General features: G+C 37.1%; 2 protein-coding genes across 2 annotated transcripts; both read left to right on the forward strand.

Moving 5' to 3' along the window:
• The first annotated feature begins 944 nt into the window (after positions 1–944).
• On the forward strand, positions 945–5,782 carry LOC306875214 (uncharacterized protein). The gene is made up of 9 exons (XM_079425676.1): positions 945–1,482; positions 1,941–2,135; positions 2,318–2,434; positions 2,545–2,625; positions 2,709–3,098; positions 3,181–3,353; positions 3,442–3,506; positions 4,263–4,357; positions 5,632–5,782. Exons 2-9 carry the CDS (start codon positions 1,949–1,951, stop codon positions 5,778–5,780), a joined length of 1,257 nt encoding a protein of 418 aa, XP_079281802.1. The 5' UTR covers positions 945–1,482; positions 1,941–1,948; the 3' UTR covers positions 5,781–5,782.
• A 1,510-nt stretch (positions 5,783–7,292) lies between these two features.
• LOC306874596 (GTPase IMAP family member 8-like) lies at positions 7,293–17,150 on the forward strand (the record flags this gene model as incomplete). The annotated part of the gene is made up of 5 exons (XM_079424743.1): positions 7,293–7,398; positions 9,192–9,233; positions 12,275–12,958; positions 13,590–14,180; positions 14,445–17,150. 4 exons carry the CDS (start codon positions 7,293–7,295, stop codon positions 14,171–14,173), a joined length of 1,416 nt encoding a protein of 471 aa, XP_079280869.1. The 3' UTR covers positions 14,174–14,180; positions 14,445–17,150.
• Positions 17,151–19,412: the final 2,262 nt, after the last annotated feature.

Raw genomic sequence — 19,412 nt, forward strand, 5'->3', positions numbered from 1 at the left:
ATTGCTTCTGGCATTTTGAAAGTTTTAGCCCAGAGTCCTGGTTTCCAAGAAGACCGCATAGACATGTGCTTCAACATTGATGGTATTCCACTTTTTAAATCATCAAGCCTGCAGATGTGGCCAATCCTGTGCAGTTTCCATGCTTTTGCACCCTTCATTGTGGCACTCTATTGTGGAAAAGCAAAACCCAGCCCAGTTCAAGATTACCTTTCTGATTTTCTTCAGGAGTTGCAGCACCTTAAGGAAGATGGCATAGTCCATGGAGAGAAAACACTTCAAGTGACTGTGAAAGCCTTCATTTGTGATGCACCAGCCCGATCATTTCTGAAGTGTATAAAGAATCACAACAGCTACTTCGCATGTGAGCGCTGCACAGTAAGAGGCACCTATGTGGGACGAGTTGTTCTCGGTGCTACAGCACCCGGTGTTGTTGCAAGGTCTGAAGCAGAATTCAGTAGACTTGCCTACAAAGATCACCAAGTTCAAAAATCTCCACTGACCCGAGCTGGGATTCCATGTATTCGAACATTTGCATTGGACTACATGCACTTGGTGTGTTTGGGTGTAGTTAGGAGAATGCTTCACTACATGCAGGGAGGACCCAACACATGCAGACTGTCATTTCAGCAAAGGAGTGACATTTCAGATAAACTCAAGGCATTGAATGGAGATCTTCCTAGTGAGTTTGCTCGGCAGCCTAGGACTTTACTGGAATTGGACCGGTGGAAGGCCACAGAACTCAGACAGTTTCTACTTTATACTGGACCAGTGGTTCTAAGAAGAGTGGTTTCACCTGCTGTATATAGTCACTTTCTTTCCTTGATGGTTGCAATGTCAATCCTGTTGAATTCTGATGATGCAGAGCGTGAGGAACACTTGGACTATGTAAGAGAGCTACTCATGTACTATGTGAGGAAGAGTGAGGATATATATGGAAACACCTTCACTGTATACAATGTGCACTCACTACTTCACTTACCAGATGATGTGGAACACTTTAGATGTTCACTGAATGGGATTTCAAGCTTTCCATTTGAGAACTACCTGCAGACTCTAAAGAAAATGGTCAGACAATCTCGTAATCCTATAGCCCAAGTTGCTAAGCGTTTGGCAGAACTAGAGCAGTCTACAAAATGTAGGCCCTTGACCAAAGAGTGGTTTACTCGCGTCTCCACAAGGCCACGAGATTGTTGTTTCATTCTTCAGAACAAGGACTATGTCTTTGTAAAGGAAATACGCGAAGAAGGCACCTTGGTTTGTGATGTGCTACGCCAATGCCACACAGAGAGTTTCTTCAGTGAACCTTGTGATTCTAAACTGCTCAACATCGTCCGTGTTAGAGATATCAGCAGAACCAAACGTAGACTGATCAGCAAACAGCAGTTGATTCGAAAAGTTGTCTGTCTTCCAAACAACCCCGGTGAATCTGACACAGGGTACATTTTGTTCCCCTTGCTGCATGAAGTAGAACGTATTTGAATTGTAAGTATGTTACTGAAAGTAATGTTCCTGAGGATGATGATACAAGGGGCAACTTTTAAGCAATGTTGCCAGATGACTTTAGGCAATGTTGCAGGCAACCAGGTGAGACACAGGGCACACAACTAATCTAAAGTATCCAGATAGAAATTTGTTACCCATTCTCAATGGAAAAGTGGCCAAGCAACATTGCTCAAAAAAGTCGCCTGGCAAATTTGCTCAAAGTTGCCCCATGTATCATCAGCCTAACAGCTTTTCCAGAAATTATCCTTGTGAGGGTGTGGAGGTTGTATATGATGCTTTTTCTGAGTGTGGAGGAAAGAATGCTCCCCTTATGTAGATTGCATGCAACACATTCAGAGAATGATTAAGTTATCTTAAGTAAGTTGTTGCAGTTGCCAGAGTCCTAAACTGAAATAACACTTCTCTAAAAGTACTGATTTGTTCTGATTCTTTTATAGGTCTTATTATGTGGATCAGGGCAGTTTGGACAGAGCCACATGGAGAAGAGGAGGGAGTCATCCCCGAGGTTTGGGTGAAGGACAGCATGGTTCACTGGCCACCAGGGGCTAATGTAACCAAAGTAGCTAAAGAGATGCGACAGCCAGCAAGCAGCTGGAAAAAGTTTCCACTGTTGAAAATTAAAATCAAGTCAAGTAAGTTTACATCCCTTTCTAAAAGTTAAATCAGTTTTTTTTTTTTTCTAATTAGGGGTGTGTGATATGACGATTTTTGATCGTGGAAGATTACAATGTCTCTACGATCTGCTTTTGAATAAACATTTTAACACAAATTAAGTTAGTTATTAAAAGTTTGTTTTGTTGTCCACTTACTTTAGAGAAGCGGGAGGTGTGTGAGGCATTCGACCAAACAACAACTGCAGAGCTGAGTGAGGAAGAATGCAGTCCTGTCAAGAGGGTATCGAAGAAGAAAAAATACCCAGGATTTATGTTAGGTATAGAATAATTGGCCACTGTGGCAGGTCCCTGGTTTCTGGTGCTGAAGGATATTATATCTTGTGATAGTATGCATTGTGGTTATATTGTTGTTTTCCTTCTTACACAGATGTGGATGAATGCACCCAAGATGGTTCTGGAAAAGGATGCAATGTACGAAAGCCATGTGTGGAAGCACAATCACAACACGGTAAGCAAACTGGTAAGCATCATAACTTTTATTATATATTTCAGCCAATCCATCATCTAACTTGGTTGTCTTTCATCCATCAGGTCTGTCCTTTCCAAAACCACCAAGTGTTCGACAAATGTCCAGCCAGGCTTCAGGATCAGGAGAAATGACTCCTAGATCTAGGTCCCGCAGTCCACTCCATGTCTGTCCAAGCCAGCGGTCCCATACTCCACGCCAGCGGTCCCATACCCCACGCCAGCGGTCCCATACCCCACGCCAGCGGTCCCATACCCCACGCCAGCGGTCCCATACCCCACGCCAGCGGTCCCATACCCCACGCCAGCGGTCCCATACTCCACGCCAGCGGTCCCACTCTCTGCATCACAGCACTCCACACCAGCGCTCCCACTCTTCTCATCATTGGTCCCACAGTCCATGTAGGGTGAACCAGCACAGAGAGGGCAGTGATCTATTCCCTTTAGATAATGGAAGTAAGTATACCTCCTTATTTTCTAACTGACAGTGGTGTTTTTGCAAATGGGACAAATGTGTATATACTTTTTTGACTTTCAGAGTTCCAAAGACGAGTCCTCTATCTACTGTCTGATATAAGAGCAAAGCTGTCCCAAGTGGGTCAAAACTTTGTGGCCCCAGAATCTCAGTTCCACCTGGATAAGATAAACAGCAGGCATGAGCTCAAGAATCTAGAAGGGCAACTAACTGATGAAGGACAGAAGAATCAGATGGTCAGTATAACTTTGTCATGCCAATAGTAAAACTGTTCTCTCTGTGTTCCTGAGTTGGAAAATGTCAAATTTTAAAAAATGTTTTCAGATGTCTCGGTTAGCCAAGATTGGGGGTGCAAACCTTGAGGACTGTGTGAGAAATGTGATGAAAAGGTAAATGAAACTCCATAATACAGTTTTTCTCTGTTGCTTTGGTGCATTTCTCAGATCAGAATTGAAATTCTTAACTTCTAGATCAACTTTCACATCACCTAGTCAATTCTTCACATCATAAAAGCAATTTCTCATTTCTTGAAACAAACAGAAAATGCAGTCTAGCAGGAAAAATAGGTTCCCATTAGGGGTATAACGATTATTTAACGATTTTTGATTGTTGACAATAAAAAATGTCTCCACTATCTGCTTTCGAAGAAATAACGTAGTGTGCGTTCTATCCGTTCTATACATTCTATCAGTTGTAGTTCTGACACCTCTGTCTTAATATACTGTACAATGCCACATACATTCACATCAGTGTTAACTCAGCAATACTGCACTTATTCACAATCACAAAAGTGCAATATTTGCATGTGCTTTAAAGCTTTGCCACTTAAAAGTTTTATTCACGTGCTGTTCTGACACAGGCTTTTTCATGTACACCTGAAGTACACACACTAAAAACAGGGTTTGTACGGTCATTAAAAACCTGGAAATGTCATGGTATTTTCAAACAGCAATTTCCAGGCCTGGGTAAGTTTTGGGAAAAGTAAGAAATAATAAGAAATAATGCTCGACCAAAGCGATGGAGAAAAACTCTAAGGCATTCCTTCTCTGCTTGAAGGCTCAGCTGTTCTGGTCACTTACATTGTTCATTCAGCTAAACAAATATTGGTTACTGATTTCACTTGGTTGTCTTTTTTCTGTTGGCAGAGTTCTTACAAATCGATTGATGGCCATGATGAACATGGACGGCACAGGACCAAAGAAAGCCTTTGGCAAAACACAGCTCTGCCAAGTTATGATAGGTACTGGATCACTTTTCTAGTATGTTTAGAGGATGTAGTGTCCAGCTAGGTCAGTGTTACTCACTGTAGAGGGTTCGTACAAGATGCTTAAAGTGCTTGAAGTTGACTTTTTAAAAATTTAGGTCCTGGAAAACACTTTAAAACAGGCATAGTTATGTATACAGTTATCTGATTGGCTTGAGTAAATGGTGGGTGGAGTGTACACATTTGTGGATCATCAGCTTCTTGAGGCTAGAAATGTTTCTAAATCCACAAATGCACAGTGACCGATCTACAAATGCACAGGATGCGATTCACAAAAGAATACCAGGCAAAGTTGTGTTTGTAACATAAAAATATATTTGTGAATGTTTTTTTATTTGCAAATCTTATTTTATTTAATTTTTTGTGTGTGAATTTAATTCTTGATTGTGAAACTATAACATTTATTTGTGGATCTCATTCTGTTTATCAATACGTTAAATTTTTGTTAATGTCTTTACATTTATTTGTGGCTCATAGTCTACTTTTTTTGAATTTTGCAACGATTCTACCCCCATATGTGAAAGCCTTGGAATTTTATTTTGCAGTATCTGTACAAACCCTGTTTTTAGCCACCACAGATGACAATAATGTATATAAAAATAGCCTACTCAACCCTGCTACACTATTCATTCCAAAAGCTGTTGTGTACTCATGAAGCCTATAGTAGCCTAGCATTGGTTAGAATTTGTTTTGTAGATTGTAATGTCTTGAGTGCAAAATGGCTCAGGGATCCTAACGCTTTCCATGTCAATAAGCAGTGACAAACTGTACTGTCTCCCTCAGTATCACATCATATCACTTTTTCATTCTTTTTCTTCTCCTAGTAAATGTAACAGTATATGAGAATTTGGGTATTCTGTATACTACACTCATGTAATCAAGGCTTTTGAGTATGGATGAGATGTACTTAAGCAAGTGTTCATACTGGAATTATCAGAGAATATAAAACACACACCTTGTAAAATATGTGAATTCTATTTTGTGTAGCGCCAATTTTAGTCGAATCGGGTCCATGTAACACTTGTCAGTTCAATTTTGCATCTGAAAAATAGGACATTTTAAAATTGGACTATGTTGACTTTGTCCTGCTGGTGCAGCTTATAATTGTGAGGATCACTGAGCCACTAGTTGGTTATCCATGCTTATTTAAAGAGTTTAAATTACTTTGTGGATTAGTACGAGTGATGGTTAGTTGAAAATGTATACTGCATTTTAAAATGAGTGATACAAGTGTCTCTATTTTCATTCAGGTGCTGTACAGCAGTCAAAACCATCAGCGTCAGAGGCTGACATTAAAAAATTCATGCGGAATTATCTCCGGTCTGCTCCCGACAGATGTGGGGGTATGGGACGCCGAATGGGCCAGACAGCGATTGATCTGTGTTCTGATTCTGAATAGATACAAGCTAGCATTTACACTACCAGTCAAAAGTTTATGAACCGGAAGATTTTTAATGTTTTTTTTAAGAATTTCTACTATTTAGGAATTTTACTATTTTAAAAATGTAATTTATTCCTGTGATTAAAGCTGAATTTTCAGCATTATTACTCCAGTCTTCAGTGTCGCATGATCTTTCAGAAATCATTCTGAAAATACTGATTTTCTGTTCAAGAAACATTTATTATTATTATTATTATTATCAATATTAAAAACCGTTGAGTACTTTTTTCTGGATTTTCTGTTGAATAGAAAGATCCAAAGATCTGAAATATAATTTATGTAAAATAAAAAGCTTTTGTAACATTAGACACCATTCAAAAGCTTGGAGTCATATATATAAATAAATATATATATATATTATATTATAGAAAATAATACTTTTATTTCAGCAAGGATGCATTAAATTGATCCAAAGTGATGACAAAGACATAATGTTACAAAAGATTATTTCTATTTCAGATAAATGCTTTTCTTCTGAACTTTCTATTCATCAAAGAAACCTGAACAAAAATTCTACTTTGCTGTTTTCAGCATAATATAACAATAATAATAATAATAATATGTTTTTGAGCAGCAAATAATACAATTAGAATGATTTCTGAAGGATAATGTGACACTTAAGACTGGAGTAATGATGCTAAAAATTCAGCTTTGAAATCACAGAAATAAATTACATTTTAAAATATATTCAAAGAGAAAACAGCTATTTTAAATAGTACAAATATTTCAAAATTTTATTTTGTTTGCTGTACTTGGATCAAATAAATGCAGGCTTAGTGAGCAGAAAATTATTTAAAAAAAACATTAAAAATCATACTATTCAAAACCATTTGACTGGTAGTGTATCTACATCGTCTATCTACAGTATGTTGTTAATTGGCCTTTTTTATGCTTTTGATTTACATTGTTAAATTTACATACTGTAGTCCCTTGATGAGATAAAATCCAGTTCACATTTGTATTTTGGAATTGTATCTTGATAAATAAAATAGTTCTTACATTTATTAGATGTGTCATTATTTTGGTTGTCTAGAATAGGACAAAAATGTGTGGAAGTCATTGACCTTAATTTTTGATGTCAAGTTTTTGATGTCAATTTGATTTGACCTGTTTTTTGATGTCAATTTGACATTAAGTTTTGATGTCAATTTGACATTAAGTTTTGATGTCAATTTGGCGTCAAGTTTTTGACGTCAATTTGATTTACGTTTTTGACATGTTTTTTGACGTCAATGTTTGATGTCAATTTGACGTCAGTTTGATATCAATTGCCCACTGGGTTAGGCTACTATTTTTTTGGTAGGCATTAGGCAAACTAAGCTACATGTCTGTCTGCTAATAGTTAGTTTCTCATATTTCGTTTTAGCAAGAAGAATGAATGATGGAAGTAATGTATCACATTAATTATTTTATTCAAAATGGTTAAATGCCTAAATCCTATCACATTTTGGGTATTGTTTTGAAGCCAAGATGCCCACTGAAAAGAGGCGGATTCAGGAGAGGGAGAGACAATTAAGGGAGGCAGCAAAGGGCACCACATCACTGCAGGGTTGGCTGCGAAAAAGCCAACCAGCAGGTGAGACAGAGACTTTGCACTGTAATAAAGATGAGATGACATGACACTGTGTAGGCGAATTGTGACCCTGGATCACAAAACCAGTCTTATGTTGCAATAGCCAACAAAACACTGTATGGGTCAACATTATAGATTTTTCTTTTATGCAAAAAATCATTAGGATATTAAGATCATGTTCCATGAAGATATTTAGTAAATTTCCCACCTTAAATATATAAAACATTTATTTTTGTGAATGGATGCAGCACTATCGCCAATAGAAATGGACAACTTTAAAGGAGATTTTCTCAATATTTAGATTTTTTTGCTCCCTCAGATTCCAGATTTTCAAATAGTTGTATCTCAGACAAATATTGTCCTGTCCTAACAAACCATACACCAATGGAAATATTGTGTATTCAGCTTTCAGATGATGTATAAATCTCAATAAAAAAATGTTGTGGTCCAGGGTCACAATTGATTAATTAATCAGACTCATATTTTAGCCTACTAATGGCAATGTTTAATAATCACATTACATTTAAGATGAGGAGGAGCAGTCACAAGCCTCCAGACTATGTGAGGAGGCACATAGGGTAGGTGGGCCTAAGTGATGATCACCAAATATGAGATGAGAGGACCATGCTCCCATCCAGGGGGGGCTTTTTTCAGGTCAGAGCAACTGCCCCTCAAAATTCCTGTGCACATCCCTGTCTGAGACAGTCATTATTCAGTTGAATCATGTTCATTTCTATTTTACTTTTATCTATTTTTAGTTTTATTTAACATAATATAAATTTCTATTGAGATTTGAATTGAGATTTTAAAATGTATACTAATTTATATTATAAATCAAATGATTTCTTATTACAGCTACTAAAGTTCTTTAGTTAAGAGCAGTGAGTGATTTTCTCATTGTATTTTGTTTGATTAACATTAATGTTAAAAACAGCGGCAGATAATTACATCAGATCGGATCTAATTACTGATGCATTTCTTTCCCAACTGTTCATGTTCACTGAAGACGAACAAATACTCACCAAAACGGACATGTTGACATATTTTAATGTTTATTTGAAGCCCGAGCTTCTCTTTCGCAGTTTAATGAGCTTAATAACTTAAAATGGAGCATAAAAGTTCAGTTTAGATTGTAAATGAGAGGCGACAGCGCGGCAGTGAAGGAAAGCGACAGCATGCTGCTCAATGATCGCTTTATCTTGTTTGTCTCATTTCATAATGGTTTTAAGCCTAACCGAAAGCGAAACTAAAGTCTGATTGGTCGCACAGCTCTACTGCGAGCTCACGGTTCATTCAAGTCCATTTCCCCGCAAACTCTTCAGGAGAACACAGCTCTAGTCTCTCAGCGTTTTCTGTCCATTCAGATTTAAAGCTGTTGTTGTTCAAATGGCGACAGGTAAGAATCAAACTGGATACATTTATGAAGTGTTCATAAGATATTAGCTAACAGTTCACAATTGTTTTCTTCGTTTAGTTTGTTAAATAATATTTCAGTGCGCTTTTACATTTGTTTAAACGTGGCATTCAACACCAGGAAGAAACTACACTTCTGCGTGATTCTTTGTTGATTTGTGGCAATTGGCTATTTATTATTATTTTCTTTTTTAATGGAGGCTATCAATAAGAATGCAATTAAGTGCAACGTTGACAATAAGGAAAATCATAATTTCACCAATTAAATTAGTGTTGATTTATATCATCAGCATCAGTTCTGTACTCAATTAGTTCTAACAAATGCTTTTATAAATCATTTATAATAGCTAAACTATCTGTTCTCTCTCTCTCTCTCTCTCTAGCAGTAGCAGGTAGACGTAGTCCATTATTTGATCGTCCTGACAGTAAGTAAATTAAATCACAAACATTTATGTATTTGTTTTTATATGAAACAATATGGGTAAATCTCTAAAATTATATAAAAGGTCTGTGAAAAATATTATCATTACACAATATTCAGTTTGTAACAGTTAAAGTATTTGTTCACACCAAACTGAAAATAATGATTCGTCTAATATATTTAATTTTCAATTTATATTGTTAAATAAAAAATGTGGATGTAAATAACTCCCGAAACTGTTTAATTGATAAAGTCACTTGTGTTTAAATGTCTCTTTGTGTGAGAAACAGACCACTCTTTGATGCCAAAGAAACCCAAATATATTAATCTCCTTGCAGGAGATACAATTACTTTCCTAAATGATACAATCAGGGATGTTTTTACATGAATAATGACCCACTTATATTGTGTGAAAAGCTATTATGCTCATATTATAAGTGTATAAATATAAAGTATTTAAATAATTAGCTTTTATGTTGCCACTGTGAAGCCACTACTGGGGTAAAAGGTGGCAAAAATCATTCAGACACTAGATATATATTTTTATTGTTTTACTAGTGGCTGCAAGACACTATTTATGTAGCCTAAGTGAGTATAGCAAAATAAAGTAAACTGTGATATTATACCCCAAAATTCTTCATACAGTGGACTACCAGTAAAACTGATAACAAATTTGGGACCAAAAATTATTCAGACACTTTGACCTGACCATATTTTGCTTAAGCGTTTTTTCTTTAATTGCTAATGCGACCTTTTTACACCACAGAACAAAAATGAACAAAATGAAGCATTGCTTGATAATTGGTCAACAAAGTATTGATAGTTGTGTAAATATTGTCATAACAGGTGTCTGAATTTTTGGTTGATTGTAATCCATTACATACCTTTCTATAAAAATGATCTGACATTATCAAGATTAGTTTGTTCTGACACAGTTTAACTCTTGAGTTCTTGACATATTTTAATGCCATTGAACAGGAACACAAACAGAAGCCCATAACTGTGACATTGTTGATGCATAACTCACTTACGGCTTAGTTTGGCCCAGATAATGTATGTTTATGTTTTTTTTGGTTCATTAGTAGCTCAAATGTGGCTGTGCGGTGGCCTGCTTGTGGACCACTGCCAAAATACTAGCATTCCATGCAGCACGTGGGCCACATGAGGAATGTGAGGAAGAACAGGATTAGAATACAATCAACTGTGGCCCACATTAGGGCCAGTTTTGGTTTATTTTGTTGGCTTACATGCAGCAATGCTAAGCCTTACTTGATGCCCAAATCTGGCAAACAGGACCGGACTGCCCAAATGCCATTATTCTACACGGTATGCAGGTGCAAGGTGTTGGATCTGGGCCAGAATTAAAATAAATGTTGCCCAGATTGGGCCAGTTCTGCTTGTTTGCTTGCTTTATTTATTTATTTTCATGGCTAACACTGGGCCTTCCTTTGACTTGCTTGTAGTCCAGATCTGGCAAACAGGAGTGGACCGCCCAAGTGCCATCATTTAGGGGGACCATATGTGCTATTTTTCACGGACACGTCCTTGCCAGGATTAGTTTTGGCTTTGTTTTCATGCTTGTTGAAGGTAATGATCGAGAAGTAGTTTGACCAATAACATGCAGGCATTGTACATATTGGACCAATCATGGTGTGTGTGAGAAGGGTGGGATCTATGGTCAAAGCGATGCAATTACGCGTACATATTAGGTGTGTTTGATTTAAAGGTGGGGTAAGTGATTTCTGGAAACCAATGTTGATATTTGAACTCAGCGAAACAAACACGCCCCTACCCCAAAAGGCTCTACCCCCTATTTTGATAACTCCGCCCCACACATACGTACGGCAATGATTAGTTCTGTGAAACAAAGCAAAACCAATGTTACTCACCTGTCGAGAAGAAACAAAGCAACATCAGCGTCCGATCGCAGGCCTTCCCGTTCCTTCAGTTCTCTCCAGCGCTGGAAAGCTGATCCGATATTTACACGGGTCCTTCTTCTTGCCTTATCGTAACATCGTGTCTGCACCGGACGCAAGCGCCGCTCATTATAATCAGTGATACTCTCCACACTGGATCCCAACAGAAAACTGTTGCTGCATTCTATTTATGACATATTGACACAAATTTCAAATGATTTTCAATGGTAGCTTTGTTGTGTCCAGTGTCTGGGGTAGACACTGTGTAAGCCTTCTTTTGAGGAAAACGCAGACGTTTTCCTCTTTTGTTTTTTATCTGCCATCTCTCTTTCTGTCGTCGCTCGGCTAATGTCCATCATGTGCACTGAGTGCTCTCTCCTCGCATCATGAGTAGACATGCCCCTTACTGCTGATTGGCTACAATTTTGTTTTGGTACTCGGCCCTGACTCAGTTTTCTAAAGCGTATTTGAAAAAATGCATACCCCACCTTTAAAAGCAGAGCGGCTCAGACCAATCAGTGTTTGACATCAAAGTACCTCGAGAGCGTTTTGAAAGCATAAGGAACCGTCTGGATGGTACTTTGATGTCGACCAAACAAAGGCAAAACCTAGATATTTTAGGCAATATAGAAATCCTGGCCAGGAAAAATCATTCCACGTGGTATGTGGGCCAGATGAAAGAGTCAGGTGTGGCCCTGAACTGGGCTTCAGGAATTTTGCTATCTGAGATAAAACTACCATAAAACTCTTCCAGCAACTTTGTTTGAGGAACAGATTGGCGTAAATTGTCATGGATTGAAAAATATTACAGTCCGTAATAGCTGAGATCTCATTTGAGCTTATTTATACGTCACACCAGTGATGTCAGACACCATACAGGACTCTTATAACAGAGGCCTAGAGAAAACATGATCTCAGCATGTTGCATTTGAAGCTGTTTCTGTGTTTTGTGTTATTCAAGCACAAGAAAATATCTGAAGATTTGCAAAGAGTAACATAATCCTCGTGAAAGAGTTACTTGATATTTTACCATTAGTGCTTGTGATTAATCTGTTTGTTCTGTAGAATATTTAATATGAAATTCTTGTGCAGTGCTTTTTTATTGTATTTTGTTTGTGCTCTTTTTCAGTGAGTGATCTGAGGATTGTGTTGATAGGAAAGAATGGATCAGAAAACAGACGAGTGGCAAACACTACACTGGGTAGAGCAGCGCTTGACAGTGAAGCTCCATATTATTTACGTCAGTCCAGTGACAGAATCAGTGGAGAAGTGGAGGAGAGAAAGATCACAGTCTTCAATCCTCACCTGCTCCAGCCAAATTTCCCACAGGGAGTGATAATAGAGGGAGTGAGACATTGTGTGTCTCTGTCTGCTCCAGGACCTCATGTTTTCGTACTTGTGCTGCAGAATAAGAACTTCAGTGACAACGACAGACAGAGAGTGAAATATGTGCTGAACCTCTTTAGTTACCAGGCCATGAAACACACTATAGTGCTGACTACTGATGATGAGCCACGTGGATCAATATTCACTTCTAGGAATAACACTATTAATGGTTTAATAAAGGAGTGTGGAGGAGGACATCTGAAGTTTAATACAGTAAGCACAGGATGGCGCTTTGATTTGTTCAGAAGGACAGAAGAGATACTCAAGAAAGAATGTAAAGAATTTCTCATATGTGATGTGTTTGAGGATGAAGAAACATCAGTGGATGGAGATCAGAGCAGATCTGGAGCTTCAGTCAGAGGAGATGATGAAGAGAAGAAGGATTCTGATAACAAAGAGAGCACAAAAACAGCAAGTGATGGAGGAGGTTTGTCAAATATGTTCCTTCTGGGTAATACCTCTAAGAATATGATCATAAATTACTGTTTTGTTCTTTTATAGTTACATTGTCTTAGAGAGAAAAATGACAGGGAGAAAAATAAGGAGCATTACTGTGTGATTTAAACTAGTATTTATTTTTACTGATCTGTTTAGAGTATTAAGACATTTGACAGAGAAACTAAGTCTTGTAGGGTTCATTTGTGTTTTATTTCGATGGTGAATTCATCTTTCCACTTTGGAAGTGGGTAAATGATAATATAATTGTCTGTTTTGTGTGAAATGTTCCTCTTAAGGCTGTAGCGTGTGTGCAGACAGTCTGTATGCTGTTATAGATCCATACATAGAGAGAAAACTCACCCAACCCTTCAGTTTATAAAAGAATCTAATTATATTCTAATGAATGTTTTCAGTGACAACCTTTTTGTTAAGAGTAAAATTGTTAACACTTTTGCAGTTAATGACTGGCTAAAGCCTATAATCCCTAGACAGCACCAGACCCTGAAGACTGGAAAACTCTACACAACATTTGCCCAGATTTTTACCCAGTGTTTTATCTCTACTGCCAGTTTTTGCTCCTGCATTTTTCTTTTTACCTTCAGTTCATTCTTTTGACACAGATCCAGCGGGTGTGAAGCTGAATCTGGTTGTGTGTGGGAGTAACAGAGGATTAAAATCCTTCATCTCAAACCTGATCCTGAAGCAGAGCGAGAGAAGATCAGAGCTCAGCTCAGAGTGTGTGAGGAGAGACGTGGAGCTTGATGGACGTCTGATCAGTCTGGTGGAGCTTCCAGCTCTGTTCAACACTCAGCTCTCAGAGGAGGAAGTGATGCGTCAGACTCACCGCTGTGTGTCTCTCTGTCATCCTGGAGTTCATGTTTTCATCTTCATCATTCCTGATGCTCCACTTAATAATGAAGACAGAGCAGAAATAGAGAAGATCCAGAGGATCTTCAGCTCAAGAATCAACAAACACATCATGATCCTCATAAAGCAGAATCCAGAGCATCAGACAGCAGAACTAAATGAAGAAACACAGTCTGTCATTCAGAGTTTAGGAGGAAGACATCAGTTCATTGACCTGAACACACAAGTGTCTGTGTTGATGGAGAAACTGGAGCAGATGGTTGAGGAAAATAGTGGTGATTGTTTCTCATTGATGGAGGCACAGATGGAAAATCTATTCATTAAAGATGGATTTTAGTCACAAGGTAATGTTTTGCAGGGATTAAACACTTTTCAAGATGGTTAAAGTCTACACAGGTATGTGTGATAAAATAACATTATATGCAAACAAAATGATTAGCACATGACACTTCAGTATAAATGATTATACACACTATAAATTATATTATATTGTATGATGATCTATATTTACTTGAAATTCAATGTTTGTTTTTAATTAGTGCCCAAGCCCATGGGGCAAAGGGCCCTATTGATTTCCTTAGGATTCTTCTTCTTCTCATTTTCTCAAGGTTTTTGGGGCCCTTAACATGCTCAAAATCTCTTGAAAAATGGCACACACCTTGGAATCTGTGGGTATTAGAGCCAGGCAGAGACTGATACATGGACGTGGCAGAGGGGCTCTACAGCATCACCTAGAATGTTGTGGTCCATATATCATACATATTTGCCTGTATGAAATTCAATACTCATATAGATCTCATCGAGCTGAACAACTTTGCACTGCTTGTCATTAGCTCCACCCAACAGGAAGTCAGCTATTCTAGGTTTTGTGAAAAATACATGCTTCTGGAATTTGATATACTTGTCCTAGTGCAACACGTAAAAAGACTGAATGAGTGATTATAATCAGTCATTATGTCCACACTGAATGCAACAAATGCCTCATTTATAGCAGGTTTTATTGTTTTAGTCTCGTCGTGCCAGGACCATAGACTATAAAAAAGGCCGGGACACGGCCTCACAACATGGTAAGGGGCGTAACATTTCCATCACATACTTGAGATATTTGGCCAATCACAATGCACCGGCTAGCTGGCCAATCAGAGCACGCCTTGCTTCTCAGAACGATAAACTTTGTAAAAATTGACGCGTTTCAGAAAGGCGGAGCATAGAGGAGCAACAATAATGTACAGTATGTGGAAAATAATGTGTTTTCTGAACACATTGCATTACACCAAATACACAAAATAATGTTCTTTTTAGCAACATAATATGACTCCTTTAACAGATACAACTTCAAATTTTAATTAATAACATATTAGTAAATTCTGAACCTAATATAAACTAAGATACACAAATGCAATATATTGTTCATGTTAACTAATATACTGTAGTTAATGAATGCTAACAGCTGAAACTGAAAGTGTTACCAAAGTTATATATTGTTCTCTTTGTGTGTTTCACACTCACTCTGGTGTTCTAGAAGTAACCCTTTCATTGCTGTGTGAGATTATCAGTGCGAGAGATTCGATAAACTTGAAGTGACTCTTGGACCCACACAAACGATACAATGAGAGTTAATTGAGAGTCGAGACGGTAGAGGGGCAGACCAGTAATCATCAAACTCATATCCTTTCTCTGGAAAATATCTTCCCTGGATACCTTGAGTAAAGAGAACAAGAGCTTAGTTTAACAATCTCAAGGGCGGATCGCACCGCAGCCAAAGCCCCTGGGAGGAGCTAAATCATGCACAATAATCACACATCCATTATTTCCAGAATAAAGAGTGCATTCTATGCCTTAAACTGGGACAATAGCTTGAATATCAGGAGCGTAAGGTGCTGTTCTTTCTGTATTATACGGCTGAGATAATGGAACAACGTCAGAGCTTCACCGAGGTGTTGCAAATGTTACGAGAGCTTAAGGTGTGCTTCCCCACCAGAGCTTTGCATCACCCATAATGGGAACACAACAATGCCCCACGGGTGCAAAACTATACACTGTATAGACAAAGATCTCAGGAAAGTTTCTGGGACGGATCAAGAATAAGTGTAAGGACTGTAAGTGGATAGTATGTTTTTTTTTATTGTCTTTTCTTTTTTGGATAAGATTTGGTTGTGGAGTTGTATTTTTCTTTTACATACTGTTTTCTATCTCGTTTTACTTAGTTTAGTTGGAAGTGTTAGTTTAATTTAATACCTTAAATTTTTAAGAAAATGTTTGATTTAACCCCACCTGTGTGAGCAAATGTTGTTATAGGTGTGGATTTCAATTGTTATTTACGTCCATTTTTAGACCGATCATCTTCAAAGTCACCTCCTAACATAACCTCAGCACAGATCCTCAATAGATAGACTGATGATAGGAATATGGTAGATATTTGGAGTTTATAACACCCAACAGATAGCGAGTACTCATTTTATTCACACGTTCATAAATCTTATAGGATCGACCGCTTGTTGGTTACTTCTGAACTGATACATAGAGTAACATAGTACCATAACATTGATATCTGACCATGGTCCCATTTAACTTGATCTTAACAATATTCTGCCATGACAAAACTATTATTGGTCAGATTCAATTTTTTGGGATACCCTTAAGGCAGTTATAAGGGGTCATATTATTGCTTATGAAACTGCTAATAAGAAAAATAGTAATAGTAGGCTTTTAATAATTGAACATTTATTTACAACATTAGAAAGGCAATAGAGAAAACCTGGATTACAACAAGATTACAATAAAATACTGTATTTAAACATGAATATAATTCCATTCTAGGCAAAAGAGTTGAGAATCACTTAAACTGAAACAAAGACACTTTGAATTGGGTGAAAAGCCAGAAACTTTATTGGTGAGCAAGAAAAGCAAACCATTCACCAAATTAAATCAAAAACAGATGAAATTGTAACCAGTCCAGAAGAAATGGAGTATTTTAGGGATTTTTATTATGTTCTTTATTCCTCAAAATGCAAAGTCAGTCAAGAAGATTATGATTCTTTCTTTGATCATCTCAACCCAATTAGATGAAATTGCAAAAGGCTCATTTTCTAAAGGAGACATCTGAGAGACCATCAAGTCTTTTCTATCTGGCAGAGCACCAGGTCCAGATTTCAAACTGTATGGCAACCCTTTGTGGATTTCCTCAAATCTGAATAGTGTATTACTACTGTTTTTTTTTTTTTTTGCTTAGTTTTGTTTTGTGTTGTTTTGTTGGGGCTGTTATTGGTTGTATTGTTTGGTTTTCTTTGTACTCTTTCATAGTATACTATTCCAAAAAATAAAAATTAATTAAAATCCCTCTCTCTCTCTCTCTCTCTAGAATATATATATATATATATATGTGTGTGTGTGTGTGTGTAATTTTGCACAAACTAATAGATTAAATGGAAAATGAAGTGATATGTGTATTTTTACCCATCTTCTTCAAGCGTTAAGTTCAAGCCAAATATTCTCATACAATACAAAATACAATAAAAAAAATTCTTAAATGCTTCTCCACTATGGGATGATATTAGACTCAAAATGATTAATAGATGCACGCACAATTATCCATGTACTGCATAAATTTTATGCATGTATCTTACTAACTACGAACAAATGTCTTTCAATTTGAGTCTGTGGAATTCAGGATTAAATGATTGTGCAGCGATTTTAACAAATACAGATATGTTTGTGTATAAAAATGTTGTGATCTGCATTAATATATCATAAATTGCTCATGCAAAAAGGAATCTGTACATATGTGGATCAGGTGACACACGTGCATTTATTGACATCTTGTTTGCATTAATCTTGTTCGGTTCATTTGGATTTTGAGACTTCATTTTCGCAGTTTGCAGCATTTCACGACGCCCACACACACAACTACCAATGAACAAAGCCCAGTGCAATTCATTAACGTGTACACGATTTGAAAAATTCGCAAATGTGCATCACTGAAACAAATGCTTTTCAGCCAGTGTCTGCAGAGTTTAGAATTACATCAATGAGCAGCATTTTGTACAAATAGAGACTTATTTTTGAATACAAATGTTATAGTTTGTATTAAACTATCATAATTTGTGCATGCAGCGATTAAAATGTGCATTTGTGGATCAGGCGACATTCATTCACATCTCTTCTGAGTCGATTCTATTTGATTCATTTAATTTTGAGACTTTCATTCCGCCCGTTTAGCCTTGCCCAATCCACACACACACAGCTCGCGATCCACACGCAGCTGAGCCTAAGAACATCAGCGACCACTAGATGGCACTAGCCCCAGTAAGTAACAACAGTAGCATTTTTAGAGATTTGCTGTTTACACTAAGTGAAAATAGCCATTCTATACATGCTGTAAAAGTAGCAGATATTTGCAATAAGTGTAAATAGCAATTAGATGATATTTATAGGCTACTTATAAAAAAATGGCGAATTAGCATTGTCAACTTCATCTTTGTAGACGATACTGACTCAGAAAACAGTTTAGTAATAAGTAGGCCTAAATAAAATGTGTTCTAGCTATTTTTCCCTAAACATTCATTGTTAATGTTTATGTAAGTTAATGTAATAGTTTAATTAATTTAATATAAACGTGCAATTACTAATGGCTTAAATGAGCAACTATAATAGCCCTTTAATGATAATAATAATAATAATAATACAAGGAAGGAATAACTGACAACGTGCCGCTGAATTACAGGAAGAAAAACAAAAACACAAAGGTACCATCAGCACGTTCTTGTTTGGCTAAATTAATATGAGCTATTCTGTGTCCTAAGACTAGTTAAATTAGAACAAGTTCAATAAAACATTTTTATTATATTTCTACGGGCAGAGTAGAATAGCCAAACCAAAAAGAAACAAGGAAAACACAATGTAACATTCATAAAAGCGTACACAATGGAATGAGCACAGGTGACTGGGGCTAGTGCCATCTAGTGGTCGCTGATGTTCTTCGGCTCAGCTGCGTGTGGATCGCGAGCTGTGTGTGTGTGGATTGGGCAAGGCTAAACGGGCGGAATGAAAGTCTCAAAATTAAATGAATCAAATAGAATCGACTCAGAAGAGATGTGAATGAATGCACGTGCGTCGCCTGATCCATAAATGCACATTTTAATCGCTGAATGCACAAATTATGATAGTTTAATACAAACTATAACATTTGTATTAAAAAATAAGTTTATATTTGTATAAAATGCTGCACATTGATGTAATTCTTAATGTAACAGGTACAGAAAGTATTGTGTTCATGTGTATTTAGAATTACACAAAATGTTCAAATGTGTACCTGATATGCCTGTCTCTGTGTGTACACCTGCCCCTTTAAATTTCTGACTGCAATGTTCCCTTTCTGCATTGTCTCTGCATGGGAGAGGTGGGTTCCTAATGAGCTCTGATTAATCTAATTACATCTTTTTCTTTTGAATTACTTTTGTACTTAAATTTGTCATTTAGATCATATCTGTGACATTATTTTACCTGTATATTTGATTATTTTCATATTTCCATCAAGTTTAATCAGTTTTCTGTCCGATGTGAACTTGAAGCACGTG

This window comes from Barbus barbus, assembly GCF_936440315.1.
Source record: "Barbus barbus genome assembly, chromosome: 9".
Lineage (NCBI taxonomy): Eukaryota > Metazoa > Chordata > Actinopteri > Cypriniformes > Cyprinidae > Barbus > Barbus barbus.